Source organism: Onychomys torridus, chromosome 10 (assembly GCF_903995425.1).
Source record: "Onychomys torridus chromosome 10, mOncTor1.1, whole genome shotgun sequence".
Lineage (NCBI taxonomy): Eukaryota > Metazoa > Chordata > Mammalia > Rodentia > Cricetidae > Onychomys > Onychomys torridus.
In genome coordinates this window covers 70,746,358-70,764,379 of record NC_050452.1, presented here as the reverse complement: position 1 = coordinate 70,764,379, position 18,022 = coordinate 70,746,358, and the positions used below count along the sequence as shown (strand labels likewise).

The following is an 18,022-nucleotide window of genomic DNA, read 5'->3' as shown; positions in this document are numbered from 1 at the left end:
AGGTCAGCCTGGGGTCTGTAGGGAGTTTTAGGCCAGCCAAGGCTACAAAATGGAACCCTGTCTCAAAGCAATGAATGAATGAATAAATGCCATAGTCTGATTCTCTTGTCACAGGAGCCACCCAGTTTAAAGGGACAGCATTTTTATATGGGCAGGGCCAAGTTTGAAATAGGCCTGGCCTTGAGCTGGCTCCGCCTCTTCCTCTAATGTTTCCTCCCTTGGTTTTCCTGATAGGACTCACTTTCTTCTACCTTCCCATTTCCTTTTTTATTTTGTACAGTTTCCTGGGTTGATTAGTTAATAAAGAAATGTAGTTCTGAGGGTGGAGAGAAGCCTAGTGGTTAAGAATGCATACTTGACCTCCCAGAGGATCCAAGTTCCTTTCTTAGCACACAGCCTGTAACTTCAGCTTCAGAGGATCCAGTTCCCTCTTCTGGCCTCTGCAAAACACCCATACGCACATTACATACATTCCCGCAGACAGACACAGACACACACATACACAGGTGTGTGGGTGCACGCACATGTGTACACATAAATAAAAACTTTTTAAAAAATGAAGTTCTGGAAAATTTTTAAAGTTGAAATTATCTGAGTTGCTTTTAAGAGTAAGTTCATTTCAGGACATGTTAGGGTACACCGTCTCCGGGTTGTAATCAGTCCTTAAGCTACAAATACCTGGAGCTCTGGTACTGTTCTAGATAAGCTTCCGGGTACCTTACCAAGCCCTTTACCAGCATTGCCTGTTCCTACGTGGTAAGACCCATGAACCAAGGAATTCACAGCCAGGCTCCTAGGAGCCTTCAAAGTACCTCAGTCAAGGGGTAAACTGCCTGCATAGTTATTCCTGGGAGGTCCCAGACCACTCGAGCTGCTGCCGTCTCCTCATCCTGGCATCTCAGCCCACTGAACCTAACCATGGTACAGTGCCCACATGGGCCCAGAGAAAAGTCAATGAGTGAGTGGCAAGTCTGTGAGTAGGAGAGACAATGACTTAGTCTGGGTATGAGGATGTAAAAACTGCAGGCTTCCAAGGAAGTGGGCAGTGAAGTGCTGCTCATTGTCCTCCTGAGGTTTCTCAGGTCATCCCTGAAACCCACGGTCACCTGGGCTTCCACAGATAGCTCATCCTGCCTCTTGGCCCCAGAGTAAGTAGTGGAGCGGTGTCCTCTTCCCCTTTCACCCTAGCTGTGTGTTTGCTCTGGATTGGGCAGGGCTCCGGGAGGGCTCTCCTCAGCAGAGCCACCTTCTTTACCATCATTTCTAAAGCAAGGAAATAAACAGACATGTTTCACCAAACAGTACTTGAGAATGGCTAGAGGGTAGAGGGTGAGACAAGATGCTCCCATGGTAACACTCATCTCTGCTTCTCCACAGACTTCACAATGTAGCCCCGATTCCAGGCTATCATTCACAGGTAAGCGCAGCTGAAGTGATCTTCCTTTCTGGCTACTCAATATGGTGACTGCCTCATATTTCCTTGAAGTTTGGTCTCTAGCAACTGTCTGTGGAGTTATGTGGTGGTTCTTGATTGTCTTCCAGCATTTCTAGTGTGCCCTGTCCCATGGTTTAATATGTAGTGCTTATCTAAGATGTAGTAAGGGTTTAATGTGTGGTTGTGTGCAGGATTGGCATCAGTGTGCTCTGAATTAACAGTGCCATTTTTGTGCTAGAAAATGGAAAAGGAACAGGGGGCAGAAAGAAGGTGCAGCAGCCAGCCAGAGCTCAGAGTAAGGAGGGGACATCGCATCCACTTGGTGGCCTGAAGCCTCCATGCCACCGGGTGAGGAAGGACTCACAGACATCCAGAGGAGGTGAGGTCTGGGATTCTCCCAAGGGGCCATGTCATCTAGGAGAGGGAGGTCTGGGTTCTGTCTGAAGAGTGAGGAGTTTGGCCCTATTTATGCTCTGTATGCTGGCTCTAGAGTACCATTAATTCAGGGTGGGGTAGGTATGTAATTTTGATCAGTCAGTTGGCTAAGAGAGGTGCATAGCTAGAAATGGTACCATAAGCCAGATGACTTTTCTAGGGCTGTTATGGCCATGCTTAGCCCTGAGTATAAGAAACACAGAGCCAAATACAGGGGTAGTAGCTGAAGAGATCAGAGAACTAGCTAAGAGCCATGACTAGCCTTAGCTTACTACCATGCTGTAGCTTCCCCAGAGAGAGCTTCTTCCTGTCTAACCTGTGCTTTTATTGCCTTCCTGTCTGCCTTCTCATTGGCTCTAAGCCCAGCCACATCACTTCCTCGTCACTGCCTATCTGTACAGACGTCCAGGTCTCTATGGTTGGTACTGGAATTAAAGGCGTGTATCATCACGCTTGGCTCTGTCCTTGACCCCACAGAGACTCTGCCTACCTTGTAATCAGATTAAGGGTGTGGGCTATCACTGCCTGACTTCTGTTTATGGCTCACTATAACCTCTGATCTCCAGGCAAACTTTATTTATTAGCATACAAATAAAATATCACATTTCAGCACAAATAAGATATCACCACAATGGTGAGGATGGCTAAATATCTAAGGTAGTATTGGACCCAGATACCAGCTGTGATGTTGAAAGGCCATGTGGTAGATCCAGGTCAAAGTGGCTGGTGATTAAGTTTGGATCCACAGGACTTAATCTAGCCTCTTGTTGGGCTCTATGTCTTTTCTGGTAGACAGTATAGTGGCTAGTGGAAGTCCCTTGAGTTGAGGTTCAAACTCTACTTACCACTGAGGCCTGAGGTGGGTCATTATTTAATGATAGGATGAGAAAAGATGGGTCAGGTGTACATCTATGAGTAGAGGAAAGGCAAGCTGGGAATGAAACAGATACCTGGTGTATTAGACAGGCTGGGGTCCAGCTAGTCCAACACTGGCTGTCTCCCGACAGAAGGTCCAAGAGTCCAGGAGTTGTTCAGTCCATGAGGCTGGATGTCTTAACTGATCTTCAGTATACACTAGAATCCCAAAGAAGTAGGCTCCAGTGCCAGTGAAGGAATGGATTTACCAGCAAGAGCAGGCAGACAAAGAGAGCAAGCTTCCTTATTTGGGGCCCAGATTAATGGTGGATCTTCCCACCTCAAAAGGAAAATGGGTCTTCCTACTTTAATTAAGAAAAAAATTCCTCACAGGTATATTCAGACACTTGGGTTTTAGTTAAGTCTAGATGTAGTCAAGTTGACAACCTAGATTGGTCATCACTGTTACTTCAGTGTATTTCTCCTGCAGAAGCCAAAGATGTTGACCAGGAAGATTAAACTCTGGGACATAAACGCCCACATCACTTGCCGCCTGTGCAGCGGCTACCTCATCGACGCAACGACAGTGACTGAGTGTCTGCACACATGTGAGTATAGCCAGTCCTACTCTAATCTAAATGGGTTAGGGCTGCCCCAACACATTCCTTAGGACTTCACTGTGGGCACAAGGGCAACAGGGCAGGAGAAGAACAGAGATCTTGAGGGGTGATTGGAAAACTTACCTTCAACTAGGGATGCCACGGGGAACTCCCTGGAGGGAAGTTTCTGTCAGGAAAGCTGAACTAAAGAAAACTGCTTTTTTTTTTGTCTGCCATATTGGCCACTGGTGTAGTGATACTGTTTTCTAGCAGGGAAGTACTTGTGAAATTTCAAGTGAAGTCTTTTCTTTTTTAAGTCAAGCACCTGTGGGATTTCAAGAGTCAGTATGGTACCTATTGTCTGTTACTCATTCTGCTTGTCAGGCCTAGGCTTGTGCAGAACAGGTTTTTTTTTTTTTTTTTTTATTGTTGTTATTTTAATTATTTTTTAATTTTTATACCTATGAGTTTAGCCTGTGTGTATGCATGCATGCATGCGTTACATGCTTGCAGTACCAGCAAAATCCAGAAGGTGGTGCTGGATCCTGTGAAACTAGAGTTTCAGACAGTTGTAGACCACCATGTGGATGCTAAAAACTGAACCTAAGTCTTCTGCAAGCCGAGTGCCTTTAACCGCTGAGCCGGTTCTCCACCCCCTGAGATTTTTTTGCTGTCTCACTGTGTGGGTCACCCGGAGCATGACTGCTGCATGAGACTGCATCTAGTGACCAACACACAGGACTTCTATGCAGTTCGCATTTTTGAAGATGTCTTCCATTTTAAAAGAACTTTTAGGCTAAGATTAATTGTATTGTTAGAAATCGGTGATACAGTTTTGTGTTAGGCAGTTTCACTGACTTTTACCTAGTCATCTTTTAAGTCAAAATTCAGATTTTTTAAATTCCATTTATATTATTATGATCTTGCCACATAGTGACTTAGACAACCACTCCTTAGTGTTTTCTTCTCCAGTTAGTTCCTAGGCCAGGAGTGTGTAACAGGAGGTCAGGAACTATGTAGAGGAGGTTTATGCAAGTGCCCTCTTAGCACTCTTGGAGTTGACTGGGCATAGTACCAATTAGCACCTCTCTGGTGGGTTGCTGTCATTCTCTCCCTTTGGATAGTCTGCAGGAGCTGCCTGGTGAAATATCTGGAGGAGAATAATACCTGCCCCACTTGCAGGATCGTGATCCATCAGAGCCACCCACTACAGTATATTGGGTGAGTAACAATGTGGACTGCTGCTCCCTGGCCATGATGTCCTTACATCTGCATAGTAGTAGCCACCTTGTTTCTGGCCCCCAGATACTACACTGCAGGGGACCAGGGCCATGCCAATGGATATCTAGTAGCACCTGCTCTGGAGGGACCATGAGAACAACTGGAATCTTACAAGTTTTCTTAAACGAAAAGTTTGAAGTAGAAGGGAACCCGACCTCCTTTCTTTAGAGTAGTAACTTGCCCCGGGGCTGGAGCTTGAGCTGCAGAAGCAAGGACCTGTAAGTGGAATTCTGATTCAGAGGTCATGCTGAAGGAAAAGGCACCGATGCATATGGCATGAGGGAGTCAGAGAAGATGAACTAAAAGGAAGAGGTGTTTGTTTTTCACTTTGAAGTTGTACAGCGTGTCACAGTCATGGCTCAGTCACATGTGCAGCTGGGAGCAGCAGCAGTTCAAGTTGAGTTGTCTGACCTTGGAAGCCCCTCCAGACTTCTAGACAGCACTGCTGATGCCACTGTTTCTACTGCCTACACTGAGATCAGAGTGTGTTTTGTGTGCCTAACTTCATTGCTAAATCATTCTTTCATAGAATCTCTGGAGAAGACCTCAGGGTCTACATATCCTATGTGGTGGACCTATGGCAGTGTCTAGCAGTTCTTGGTGTTAAGTATTGTCCTGAGTCCTTGCCAGTGTCCCACATGTGGAGTGGGTGGGGGACATCTGATTTAAGGAACTTCTGTCCCAATTCCCATTGACTCTTGAACCAAGTTCCGATGCTCTGTGTTCTGGACAACCCTGTATAGTGGTAGGTTTGTAATTTTGTCACTAAGGTGGCTCTAGGCACATCTTTTTTTTTTTTTGGTTTTTCAAAACAAGGTTTCTCTGTGTAGCTTTGCCCTTTCCTGGATCTCGCTTGGTAGACCAGGCTAGCCTCGAACTCACAAAGATCCGCCTGCCTCTGCCTCCCGAGTGCTGGGATTAAAGGCGTGCGCCACCACCGCCCAGTTCTAGGCACATCTTAACCCACTACCATAGTTATCCCTAAGCTTGGTGCCTTCCCATACACAACGCACTGTTGAGACTTCCTTGTGATACCACCTGCCTCAGGCTCTGTTCTGTTTTTTCTGTCCTCATGGGATAGTGCACGCCCTGTCACCTGCGTTCTCTCTGGGGTGCAGTTCTGTAGAGCTCAGAAGCAGGTTCCCCACTTGAATTGTTGCTGACAGGAGTGGAGTTGGAGGCTGGGGACACTGCTGCCCTCTAGGGTTGCTGGAGTTTGCTGTTGGGGAAGAACACTAAAGAGCTGTCTTGTGGGCTGATCCTCTCCAGGAAGTCTAGATTGTTATGCAAACAAAAAGAGAATTAGGGAGGAGCACAGCAGTGGACCTGGAGAGGCTCTTAGTCTCTCTCTTTAGTTTAATTGATGTAGGGTTTTACGTAGCCATGAACTTCTAATCCTTCTGCTTCTACCTCCTAAGAACTTCAGTTATTTGTAAGTGTTCTACCACACCCCATTTATACAGTGCTGGGGATCAAACCTAGAGCTTTGTGAATGTAAGGGAAGTATTCTCAGTTGAGCTTAGCTCCAGCTCTCTTAGCTCCTCTCACTGGTAATGTGTGGGTTCCATCTGAAATTGTCTAGGGTGATACCTTTGCTGGTGCCTTCCTTTGCTCCTGACTTGGCTTCACCTACCCCCACCTCTTGCCTGATTCTCTGCTTACAGGGGCCAAAGGAAGCCTATGGGCCCTTCAATGTTATGTAGAAAGGATTTTCTTGGCTTCAGAATTTACGTCTCAAGATTTAGGGTAGAAAGATGTGTAGCCAGAACTAGCAGGGATGATCCAAGCAGGTGGTAGAGACATTGCAGAGTGATAAAATATGCCACTATGAACCTGGAGTGTGATCATGTTCACTTTGAAGAAAGCTCCACTTTGAGAGCCTTCCATCCAAAAAGTACCCTGTGTTATTTTCTAACTAGCCCCCATGCTAGGCCTCCAGGGTAGGCAAAACCTGGCATTCAAATATGGAGCTCTGGCCACTAATTCCACTCAGCATGGGGTCTAGTAGAAGCTAGGTAAGTGTGGTAAAAGATGTCAAGGGCATCACATGCATGGAGGGTCATGTCTTAGTTTGTTTCTCTGTTGCAGTGATAAAACACTAACCAAAACCAACACCGAGAGGAAAGGATTGATTTAGCTTATTATACTTCTAAGTAATAGTTCATCACTGTTAATGGAAGAACTGAGGCTTATTGGCTTATTCTCCATGGCCTTCTCAAGATTATATGCTTTTCCCATATAATCTTGGACCCCCCACCCCCTCAGGAGTGACAGTTACACAGTGGGCTGGACTCTCCTATATCAGTCACTAATTAAGACCCCACCCCCACCCTTGGCCACAGTCCAGTCTGGTGGGGGCAATTCCTCAATTGAGGTTCCTTCTTCCCAGGTGACTCTAGTTTGTGCCAAATTGGCAAAAACCAATCAGCACAGACTCCAATCTACAAAGTCCAAATTTGCACCTGAGTGGACCATGCATCCTGGTCTAGGTAATAGAAAGGAGGTTTGGAGCTCTGGGTGACCACCTTACAGTATATACAGTTGGGCCTCATAGCCAAGAGCTTCCAAAGCACACGAAGTTGGTCATGCAGTGAGTGATGATGTAGGTGGCTACAGTTGCACTAGGACCTGCCCATGAGTAGCCACTGGGCTGAGTCCAGGTTGGCTAGATTATGCTTAGAAATAACAAACTATAATAAGAGCCATATTGTAGATAAAGAAGCTCTGCACCTTCATGTTTTCCTGTGTCCAGGAAGTTGAGCCTAACTCTTTGTCCAGAGTGACCTTTTCATTCCAGGAGGCTGGAACCTAAATTAAATGATGCATACATTCAAGTCCTAGATAATTTTTAGAACATGTTTTTCATTGCAAACTAGAAGGAAAAATCTAACCTCAAGTTGTTAAGTAGAAGATATAAATATAGCATTTACATTGGTTGACTCCTCCACACCTCTTTCCTTTTTGCAGTCATGACAGAACCATGCAGGACATTGTTTACAAGCTGGTACCAGGCCTCCAGGAAGGTGAGTTGAAACACTGCTCAGCCCAAGTTCATAGCTAGGGCTTTGGCTCTTGGACCCAGGCCCCTTCCTCAGCAGTATCCCTATTTCCCACATGTCTGTTTTTAGTTCTAGATTCTCCATTGTCTTCCTGTGATACATAGGCTGTGTTAGTTTTGGGAAACAGCAACGCCTCAAGATAAAATGCTGAGATCTTCAGAAACATTTACAATAGAGTTTTATAAGGATATAGCCAAGTATATAAAGATCTCTATATACTGTGATCACTGATTTTTGTTTATGCTACTTTGCTGAAAGTGTTTATTAGCTATAAGAGTTTCCAGGAGGAATTTTTAAGGTCAGTTATGTATACAATGGTATCATCTGTAAATCAAAATACTTTGACTTCTTTTCTTCCTGTTTGTAACCTCTTGATCTCTTTCATTTGTCTTATTGTTCTAGCTAAGACTTCTGTTACTAGATTGAAATAGATATGGAGAGAGTGGATAACCTTGTCTTGTTTCTGATTTAGTGGAAATGTTTTTAAGTGTCACTCTATTTAGGTTGATGTTAACTGTGGACTTATTGAGGCCTATTATGTTGAGGTATGCCCCTTGTGTCCCTAATCTCTACAGGACTTTTATCATGAAAGGGTGTTGGATTTTGTCAAAAGCCTTTTCTGCATCTAATGAGATGATCATGTGGTTTTGTTTTGAACCATCCCTGAATCTCTGGGATGAAGCCTACTTGATCATGGTAGATGCTCTTTTTGATGTGTTCTTGAATTTGGCTTGCAAGTATTTTATTTATAAATTTTGCATGTTCATAAAGGAATTTGGGCTGTTTGTTCTGTTACTATTTTATGGAGTCATTTGAGGAATATTGGCATTAATTCTTCCTTGAAAGCCTGGTAGAATTCTATGCTAAAACCATTTGGCCCTGGAATTTTTTTTTATTTGATTGGGAGACATTTTGTTTTGTTTTGATTTTGTTTTTTTGAGACAGGGTTTCTCTGTGGTTTTGGTGCCTGTCCTGGATCTCGCTCTGTAGACCAGATCTCATACTCACAGAGATCTGCCTGCCTCTGTCTCCCAAGTGCTGGGACTAAAGGTGTGCAGCATTGCCACCTGGCTTGGTTGGGAGACTTTTAAGGACTGTTTGTATATCAAGGGTTATAGGTCTGTTTAAATTGCTTATCTGATGTTGATTTAACTTTGGTAGATGGTATAAATTGAGAAAATTATCCATTTCTTTTAAATTTTCCATTTTGGTGAAGTACAGGTTTTAAGGTATATTCTTACGATTCTCTGCTTTTCTTTGGTACCTGTTGTTATGTCCCACTTTTCAGATCTAAATTTGATAATTTGGATCTTCTCTCTCTGCCTGGCTAAAGATTTGTAAGTCTTTTGATTTTTCTCAAAGAACCAACTCTGTTTCATAGTGTTTTTTTTTTTGGTTTTTTTTTTTTTTTGTATTTTTGTTTGTTTATATTTTATTGATTTCAGCCCTGAGTTTGATTATTTCTTTCCATCTACTCCTTTGTGTATTATTCCTTCTTTTTGTTCTAGAGCTTTCAGGTATGCCATCAAATTAGTAATATGAGATCTCTCTGATTTTTTTTTTGTTTGTTTGTTTGTGTGTTTTTTTAACACAGGGTTTCTTTGTGTAGCCCTGACTATCCTTGAACTAGCTCAGTAGACCAGGCTGGCCTCAAACTCGCAGAGATCCCCTTGCCTCTGCCTCCCAAGTGCTGGGACTAAAGGCGTGCGTCACTACCTGTCTCAATTCAATTTTTTTGTTTGTTTTTTTGTTTTTTGAGAAATGGTTTCTCTGTAGCTTCGGAGGCTGTCCTGGAACTCGCTTTGTAGACCAGGCTGGCCTTGAACTCACAGAGATCCACCTGCCTCTGCCTCCCGAGTGCTGGGATTACAGGCGTGTGCCTCCACCGCCTGGCTCAATTTTTTTTTTAAAGATTTATTTATTATGTACACAGAAGAGGGTGCCAGATCTCATTGCAGATGGTTGTGAGCCACCATGTGGGTGCTGGGAATTGAACTCAGGACCTCTGGAAGAGCATTCAGTGCTCTTAACCTCTGAGCCAACTCTCCAACCCCTCAATTTTTTAATGTAGTCACTTAGTGTTATGAACTTACCTCTTAGAATAGCCTTTATTTTGTCCCATAAGTTTGGGTATGTTGTTTTTTCATTCAGTAGTAGAGGCAGGTGGATCTCTGTGAGTTCAAGGCCAGCCTGGTCTACAAAAAAAGTGTTCCAGGACAGACAGGGCTACACAGAGAAACCCTATTTTGGGGGGAAAAATGTAAATCCTCTTGGTGAATTTTTCCTTTGCTGAGTATATATAGTGTCCTTCCCTATCTCCTTTGAAGTGTATTTTATTGGCTAAATTGGCTTCTTTCTTGGGTCCATCTGCTTGGAATATCTTTTTCCATCCTTTTACCCTGAGGTGATTTCTGTCCCTGATGTTAATTTAAGGTATATATTTCTTGGATGCAGTAAAAGGAATGGTCCTGTTTTTGTATCCAGTCTGTTAGTCTGTCTTTTTATTGGGGGAATTGAGACCATTGATGTTGAGAGTTATCAATGAGCAGTGTCTGTTGATTCCTGTTACTTTGTTGTGGTGGTGTAGAACCCCACCCCCACCCCTTTTGATTTGCTGGTCTTAGAGTATATATTCTTTGTGTTTTCTTGGGTGTGGTTAACCTCTTCAGATTGAAGGTTTTTTTTTCCTAGTGCCTTTTGAAGAGCTCTGTTTGTAGATAGGTACTGCTTAAATATTGTGGAATATCTTTCTTGTGATTGAATCATTTCTTGTGATTGAAAGCTTTGCTGGGTATAGTAGTCTGGGCTGGCATCTATGGTTTTAGAGTTTGTAGAACATCTCCAGTACCTTCTGGCTTTTGGAGTCTCCATTGAATAGTCAAGTGCTGTTCTAATATGTCTGTCTTTATATGTTACTTGATCGTTTTTCCCTTGCAGCTTTTAATATTCTTTCTTTGTTCTGTATGTTTAGTATTTTGATTATTATGTGTCATGGGGAATTTCCTTTCTCATCCAGTCTATTTGGTGTTCTGTATGCTTCTTTTACCTTAGATAGGCACCTCTTTCTTTAGGTTAAGGAATATTTCTTCTGTGATTTTATTGAAAATATTACCCATGCCCTTGACCTGGGTTTCTTCTCCTTTATTCCTGTTATATGTAGAGTTGGTCTTTTCATAGTGTCGTAGATTTCTTGGATGTTTTTGTGCCTGGAGTTTTTTCAATTTACCATTTTCTTTGACCAAGGCATCCAGTTCTTCTGCCTTTGTCTTCAGTGCCTGGGATCCTCTTGCATCTCTTGTGTTCTTTTGGTGAGGCATGCCTCTGAGGTTCCTGTTTGAGTTTCTGAATTTGTCATTTCCATATCTCTCAGTTTGGGTTTTCTTTATTGATTCCATTTCTGCTTTCATATCTTGAATAGTTTTCTTCACTTCATTCCATCATTCATTTATATTTTCATAGATTTCCTTAATGGATTTAGTCATATCATCTTTAAGGTCCTTGAGCATATTCATAAAGGCTGTGTTGAAGTCCTTGTCTTGTGCTTCAGCTAGATCACATTTCTCATGGACTCCTGTAGTAGGGTTGCTGGGCTTTAGTGGAGACATATTGTCCTATTTGACCACCACTGATTAAAGCTGAATATCAACAACAGAAAGCTTACAAACTCATGGAAACTGCACAACTCACTACTGAATGAAAAATGAGTCAGGATAGAAATTATTATGTTTTTATCTTGGTGTCTAGGCATCTGGGTTTGGAATAATTGCAGTTCTAGTTTGTTGACATCTAGTATTGTCTTTGTTGAGTGGGCTTTCCTTTTTTTTTGACTTCTGTAAGAGTGTGTGGTGGCTGTAGGTTTCCTGATAGGGAGTGCTTCTGAATCCCTGTAAGGTGTGGCCACTGGGGGTCTCTGGGAAGAACTTTTTTCTAGGTATTGGGAGCTGACACTCAGGAATGGGGATTGGATAGGAGGGTGGGGAGGGGTGGATGGAGAGGGTTCACAGGAGGGGAGAAAGCTGGGTCTGCCATAGGGCCCTGTGGAGTCCATAGTGAATGGAAGAAGAGAAGACTGACCCCACAGGTGGTCTGCTGCTGAGCTGGGAGATGAAACTGTGACTGCAGAATTGGAGGATGCCAAGGAGAGTGAAGCTTGCCTGCCTGTCTCTCTGGCCAGTGTGGTCAGTAGGTTTCCAGGGAAAGACTGCCTCAGGTGTTGGTGGGTGAGACAGAGAGATGGAGTGAGGAACTGAAGCAGTAACTTTTAACCACAATTGAATCAGTATTGTCCCCCAAAAGGATTCCATTCTTCTTATCGGTGAGCTTACTTTAAAAACAAAAACAAACTATACTTCATTGTCATTACAGTCTTTTGATTGACAAGTGTTCTGTGGCTATATCTCCAGTTCCTTATTGCTGAATTTTGAATTTCATCCACAAGAAGCTTTGGAAATTTGCTTGTCTTCTGTTGTTGAGCTTTTAGCAGCATCTCAGTTGTGCCCTCCGATCACAGAGCTTTAGGTTTTCTTTGCTCCTTTCATAGAAAACCTGCAGCCAGCTGGGGCTTGATGCTGAATGTGGCTGGTGTACATAGAGTCTGGCTTGCTGTTGGTGTGTGTGACTCAGCCTTTCCACAGTGGTTTGCATCCACTATGGGCCTAGCAGACACAAGCCAACTCATTGGCAGAGTGTTTTATTGGGAATAGTTGTAGAGTCTCAGGTGCCATTCTGCTTCTAAGTCCCGAGAGAATCCTGTGTTTCTTTTTTGAGTGTGTGGGCATTACACTGGCAGAGCCTGAGCCAGTTTGCAGACTGTATTTTCTATAACTGGTTATGCTCCTTGCCACATGCACTGTTTGCAGTGGCTGCGTGAGAGGCCTTGGGGTAGGGACCCTACTCTGGTCCCATGGTGCACCTGTTGGAGTCACTTTGCCTGTTGATTCTGGACAGTGCTGAAATAGTCACAGCTTCTGTAGTGATGTCTGCTCAGCAGAGGAGATATCATGTACCTTAGACCAAGTTAAACTGGCTCAGCTCTGTCTATCATGCAGCACTTAAGTGGTGTGTGGTCTTCCAGTGTTACAAGTAAGACTTCCTTACACGTTGACCTGCTTACCTTTAGGATAGATTACTAACAGAATTTTTTTTGTGTGTGTTGTTGGCTAAATTTTAATGTATTTTAGATATATAGTGCCAGAAAATTCCAGTTAATGTTTCTGTATCTGTTTGCTTGTTTGTTTGGGTGGTTTTTTTGTTTTGTTTGTTTGTTTTGTAGATAGGATCTGACTAGATCTAGCTGGCTTTGAATTCATTGAGATCTGCATGGGTCTGCCTCCCAAGTGCTGGTATTAATAGGCTTGTGCCAACATTCCTGGGAGTGTTTCTATATTTGTATATGCCTGACATTGGACATATTAGACTTTTTTTTTCTGTGACCAACACCCTAGAGAACTAGTTTTGCTTTTATCTCTTCTTTTATGTATACAAGTGTTCTATTTGCATGAATGACTGCATGACAGATCCCATTATGGGTAGTTGTGAGCCACCATGTGGTTACTGGGAATTGAACTCAGGACCTCTGGAAGAGCAGCCAGTGCTCTTAACCACTGAGCCATCTCTCCAGCCCGAGAACTAGGTTTGTCATACTGTTTTAGGATTTTAAATTCATGGTCATCTGGTTCTATTATTCATAGGCCATGGTGAAGCAGAAGAATATCATGGCGGAAGGGTATAGCAGAGCAAAGTTGCTTACCTTATGGTGGCCAGAAAACAGAGGAGCAAAAACAGACAAGAAGGACTAGGAGCAAGATCCTCTTTAGAAGCATGCCCAGGGACCTACTTACAGCCTTTTACACCTGTCAGTAATGCAATGAGATTATCCATTGAAGTTAGAGCTCTCCTGATCCAGTCACCTCCCAAGAGCCCCATAGTTGGCAACCTTAAAAATGAGCCTTCAGAAGACATTCCAGATTCAAACCTCATACTGGGATATTGTTTTTAGCCTTTTTTATTATGATAGGTGGAAAGTAAGGTAGTAAACATGGTGATAGAAGCTGAAGTATTTCTGCCTCTGGTGTTCTGGGCCTTTGTCTTAAGGTCACAGCTCTTTTTGAGGTCACTTTGGGTAACTTCCCTTTGTCAGAAATCATTCCATGCTCTGGTTTCAGGGTTGCCTTTCATACACTTGTTTATGGGAACCTCTCTTTTTTCATTTATTTATTTTATGTATATATGTGTACATGTGGGGATGCGTGTGTTCCCTGATGTATGTGCTGTGATTGGATATAGAAGCAAACTCAGGTTGTCAGCCTTGGTGACAGGCATCTTTAACCACTGAGCCATCTCTCTGGTCCAGGAACATTTTTTGGACTGAGCCCTTCCTTTCCTCCACTCTAGAAGGACTCCTTTTCTGACCAGGTTCACAGCTTACACATCTTCATGTGTGCAGTGAGGTTTTGCAAAGCATCTGTTCAGGCTGGACATGTTCAGAACATGTTCTGGGCTCTCTAGAGGTTCCAGATCTATAGGGAAAGATGGACATGCAAAGGAAAAGTTTAATAAGGCCAGGCATGATGGCACATGCTTTTAACCCCAGCATTCAGGAGGCAAAAGCAGGCTAATCTCTGTGACTTAGAGGCTAGCCTGCTTTACACAGTGAGCTCCAGGCCAGCTAGTACTTCCTAGTAAGACCCTGTCTCAAAAAATAAGTAAAATTTTAAAAAGTTAAATGAAAAATCATTTCTTGATTGACTACATGTAAAGTATCTTTTATAGAGTTACTTGTAAATTTTTGGTTTGAACAAATCATTTTAAGTTTCCTTTGTCATCTGTATTCTGAGCAGTGGCCAGGATCTGATGCATGTCATTTGGGTCTGAATTTTAGTCTCATGAATGGAGCTTTTGCTGAAAGTCAAATGCTGCTTTATTGGATAATGATCCAGAGAAGCATAGTAATCTGAAACCCTGGATAGCTTCATGACTTAGGTGCCTGCCTTTAAGAATAAACTTTCTCTATAGTCTGGAAGTTTCCTCTTTTTCTTACATTTCTTTCATGGCCACTGCTGCCCACAGGCACTGGAGCCATCTTCAGCCAGTACAAGACAGACATGGCCACTGGCCACTGCCACAGTCTCAGACATGACCGAGGGACCTTGGCACACAAACACAGGTTTCCAGGACAGGGTTGTTCTGGGTCTGTCCTTGTTTTCCAGGTGTGTCAACTACCTTCAGCCTAGTGAGAATTCCGCACTTGATGGCAGCCAGATGGTTCTAGATTGTGACCATCATGGCTACAGGGACAGTGGGAGCATTCGGCAGTATGTGTGGATTGCCAAGCTTCCTGTGCCAAAATGGTATATGTACTAGGAATGCACTAGCAGCCTCGTTGTTAGTGATGATGTATGAAGGGTCATCCGGGCCACCTCCTCAGGGTCCTCACACTCTAGGGAGCCCCTCAAACTACCTCCCGAGGCTCTGTCATGCCCCAGGTGATGAATAACCCCACACTACCTTAGAGGGCTGGGTCATGGTCCTGGAACAAGATCCCTCAGCTCCAGAGCCTCTCTGTTGCACCAGTTCTGCACACGTGTGCCCTGTCTCAGTGTCCGCAGACACCTGCAACGAGGGCGTTAAGGTTTCACTCTGACCTGTGCTTATTTCCCTACTAGTATCATCCTTCAGGCTCACCTAACTCTGCACGTTCCTTTGTGTGACATTAGTGAGCAGTTTTACTATTTGAGTCCTTTCCTGCTGAATATTAAAATTGTCTCCATTCTCAATAGCGGAAATGAGGAAACAGAGGGAATTCTATCACAAACTGGGCATGGAGGTACCAGGTGACATCAAGGGGGAGGCGTGCTCAGCAAAACAGCACTTAGATCCCCGCAATGGTGAGTAGCTGCGTTAGACCACCATGCAGTTCAGAGGCTCATTTATCAGGCTTTCCCCACAGAGCACTTTGTCTCAAGGCTTAAGTGGTTTTGACCATTTTTTCTCATGGTTGTTGAAAAGGCTCTTCATCAACCTTGGTAGCTGGACATGTGGGTTAGACTATAAGAGATACTAGAAAATGCCTAGGGGTCATGTGAAGAGAACAGAATTGGACAGAGGGCCTAGGAAAAAACTGTAGAAGGTAGATATCCTTAAGATTCTGACTTTGCTTGCTTTATGATAAAAAGGCCAAAATGGTAGTTGGATTTGGGCATAAAATTAATTGGTATTTAAGTCTGTATTTAGTAAATTATTTAAATCTTGAGTACTGGCATTTTGCTACTAGGACTATGTAAGTTCCTGAGAAATCTCAAGACCAGTCTGTATATGCTTAAGAGCCTAAGGGGAGTTGGTGGCCAGGTTCCTATGGGAGCCAGACTAGGCTTGGGTGAGAGTGGGTAGGGTGGCTAAAAGTGAGAATCTGGTCCTGAGTATTTGTCCAAACAGTAAGGTTCCATGAGCCAGACTACTTAGAGAAGTAAGGTTGCTGTGGTGAGTGCTGAGTGGTCCCGGAGGCTTGTCTCTGCTGTGCTCACCAATTTTGGTCACTGTCTCCATCTTCTGAGACCCTTAAGACATAATAGTCCAAATCCTCTGAGTCTCTCAAGACACATAATCCAAAATCTGCCTCATCCAGCTGCAGCCAAAGGTTCTCACACCACAGAGTTGCTTAGTTCCTTAGCAAACATGCAGAATGGTCTTAACTGCTATCACTGGATGTACGTACGCTCTCAATAGAGTGAATATCAACATCATTTTTAGTATACTGTGAACTTTTACAAATATTATAACTGTTTGGATTTCTTTTCTTTTTTTTTTTTTTTAATTTCTTAATATGGGTTTTACTAGTCCAAAATGCTTGGAGCCAAAAGTATTCACTATTGGATTTTTTTTTTCATTTTGGAAAAGTTGCATATAATATTTTAATTCTACCTTTTTCTACATACAACCTGTCATATGGGGTTAAGTATAAAAGTTTACACTTACACCTCGAAAAGTTTTACATACTAGAACTTTTGGATTTGGGGATAGATATTTCAACCTGTACAACATTTTCTCTTTGTGCAAAAGGTGAGACCAAAGCAGACGACACTTCCAATAAAGAGACAGCAGAAGAGAAGCAGGAGGAGGACAGCGATTACCACAGGAGTGACGAGCAGGTGAAAAGGCCTCCTCTGTAAATTCCCGCCCTCAGTGCATTCCCCTGTTTGTGTACTTCATAAAGTTTTCCTCCTGTTAATTCCTTAACTTTTCTTTATGTTCCTATTGCCCATTTGTTTTAATTACCAAAGCAACACATGGTAACTGCAAAGCATTTCAGACATACAGAATTACAGTTCACAATCCGATTATGTTTTATATAGCCCACTGCAGACACTCACTATTGGTGGTTTGGCACCTTCTCTGCTGTGCCCCCAAGGGAAGTGACCCATCAGCACAGTGAAGGAAAGGAAGCATTCAGTGCTGACGACTCTCCATGTCTCATTTGCCACATTATCAGCTAAAAAAACCCAAACCAAACCAAACAAAAACCATATCATCACAGAATGCCATAGAAAGATCTAAGAAAACTGCATATCCCTGTCTACAGAACTTCCTAGTTTGTGAGTTCTAACGGTTGTGATGCTCTTGATGAAATAGGATCATTGTCTTACCAAAACAAGGAGTAAGGAAATGCCATGACTGATTGGCTTTGTGTTTAGAAGTCCTCTCCCAATGGCAGGGAAACAAGAATGAGGCACTTAAAGAGGAACAAAGATGCTATTATTCCTAGGCAATGCTGTCTTACATGAAACCTAAGACAATCCACTGAAAACAGAACTTACTTTGCTCCATGGGTGATTGGATCAGCATGAAATAATTAGTACATGTTGGGAATTGACAAAGAGCCAACACACACCACCAACAAAAATTTTGGTTATGATTTCCTTGGAAAAGAGAGCTCCTTGCCCCAGTCTGACTTTAGAATTGATTGACAGGAAACAGCCACTATACAGCTTACTGGGAGATGAATGTGCATCAACAGCCATGAGATTGCTGTACATGGTAGGGGTGATCTTGGCCCTGTCAGAAGACATAGTAACTGAAACAGTATAGTTGGGGCTGGAATGGTGGAATCTTATTTTAACATGTCCATTTCTGCAGTTAATGATAGCACCACAGAATAGGGATAGGTTTGCAGATAAATGTGGGATAAGCATTCTTCTGTGGTGAGAGGACCACTCCGATTACCCTTGTGTACACAGGCACTACAGTCACCTTGGAGTGGCCCCTCGTCTCTTCTGTTTTACTGATTCTGAGCATCAGTAACAGAAATAACAGTAGGCATTGTCTGTAGGTACCTTGGAACAACTCTCAGGGAATATCCCCAG

The 18,022-nt window shown here is 43.2% G+C and overlaps 1 protein-coding gene across 1 annotated transcript in view; it reads left to right on the top strand.

Annotated features, from left to right (window-relative positions):
• Positions 1-18,022, top strand: part of Pcgf3 (polycomb group ring finger 3) — a 49,959-nt gene that overhangs the window by 10,603 nt on the left and 21,334 nt on the right. The window contains exons 2-8 of the mRNA XM_036200790.1: positions 1,378-1,417; positions 1,674-1,814; positions 3,216-3,333; positions 4,449-4,545; positions 7,573-7,628; positions 15,443-15,550; positions 16,722-16,810. Coding sequence (XP_036056683.1) covers positions 3,225-3,333; positions 4,449-4,545; positions 7,573-7,628; positions 15,443-15,550; positions 16,722-16,810 — 459 coding nt within the window. The 5' untranslated portion in view covers positions 1,378-1,417; positions 1,674-1,814; positions 3,216-3,224. The remainder of the gene's footprint in view (positions 1-1,377; positions 1,418-1,673; positions 1,815-3,215; positions 3,334-4,448; positions 4,546-7,572; positions 7,629-15,442; positions 15,551-16,721; positions 16,811-18,022) is intronic.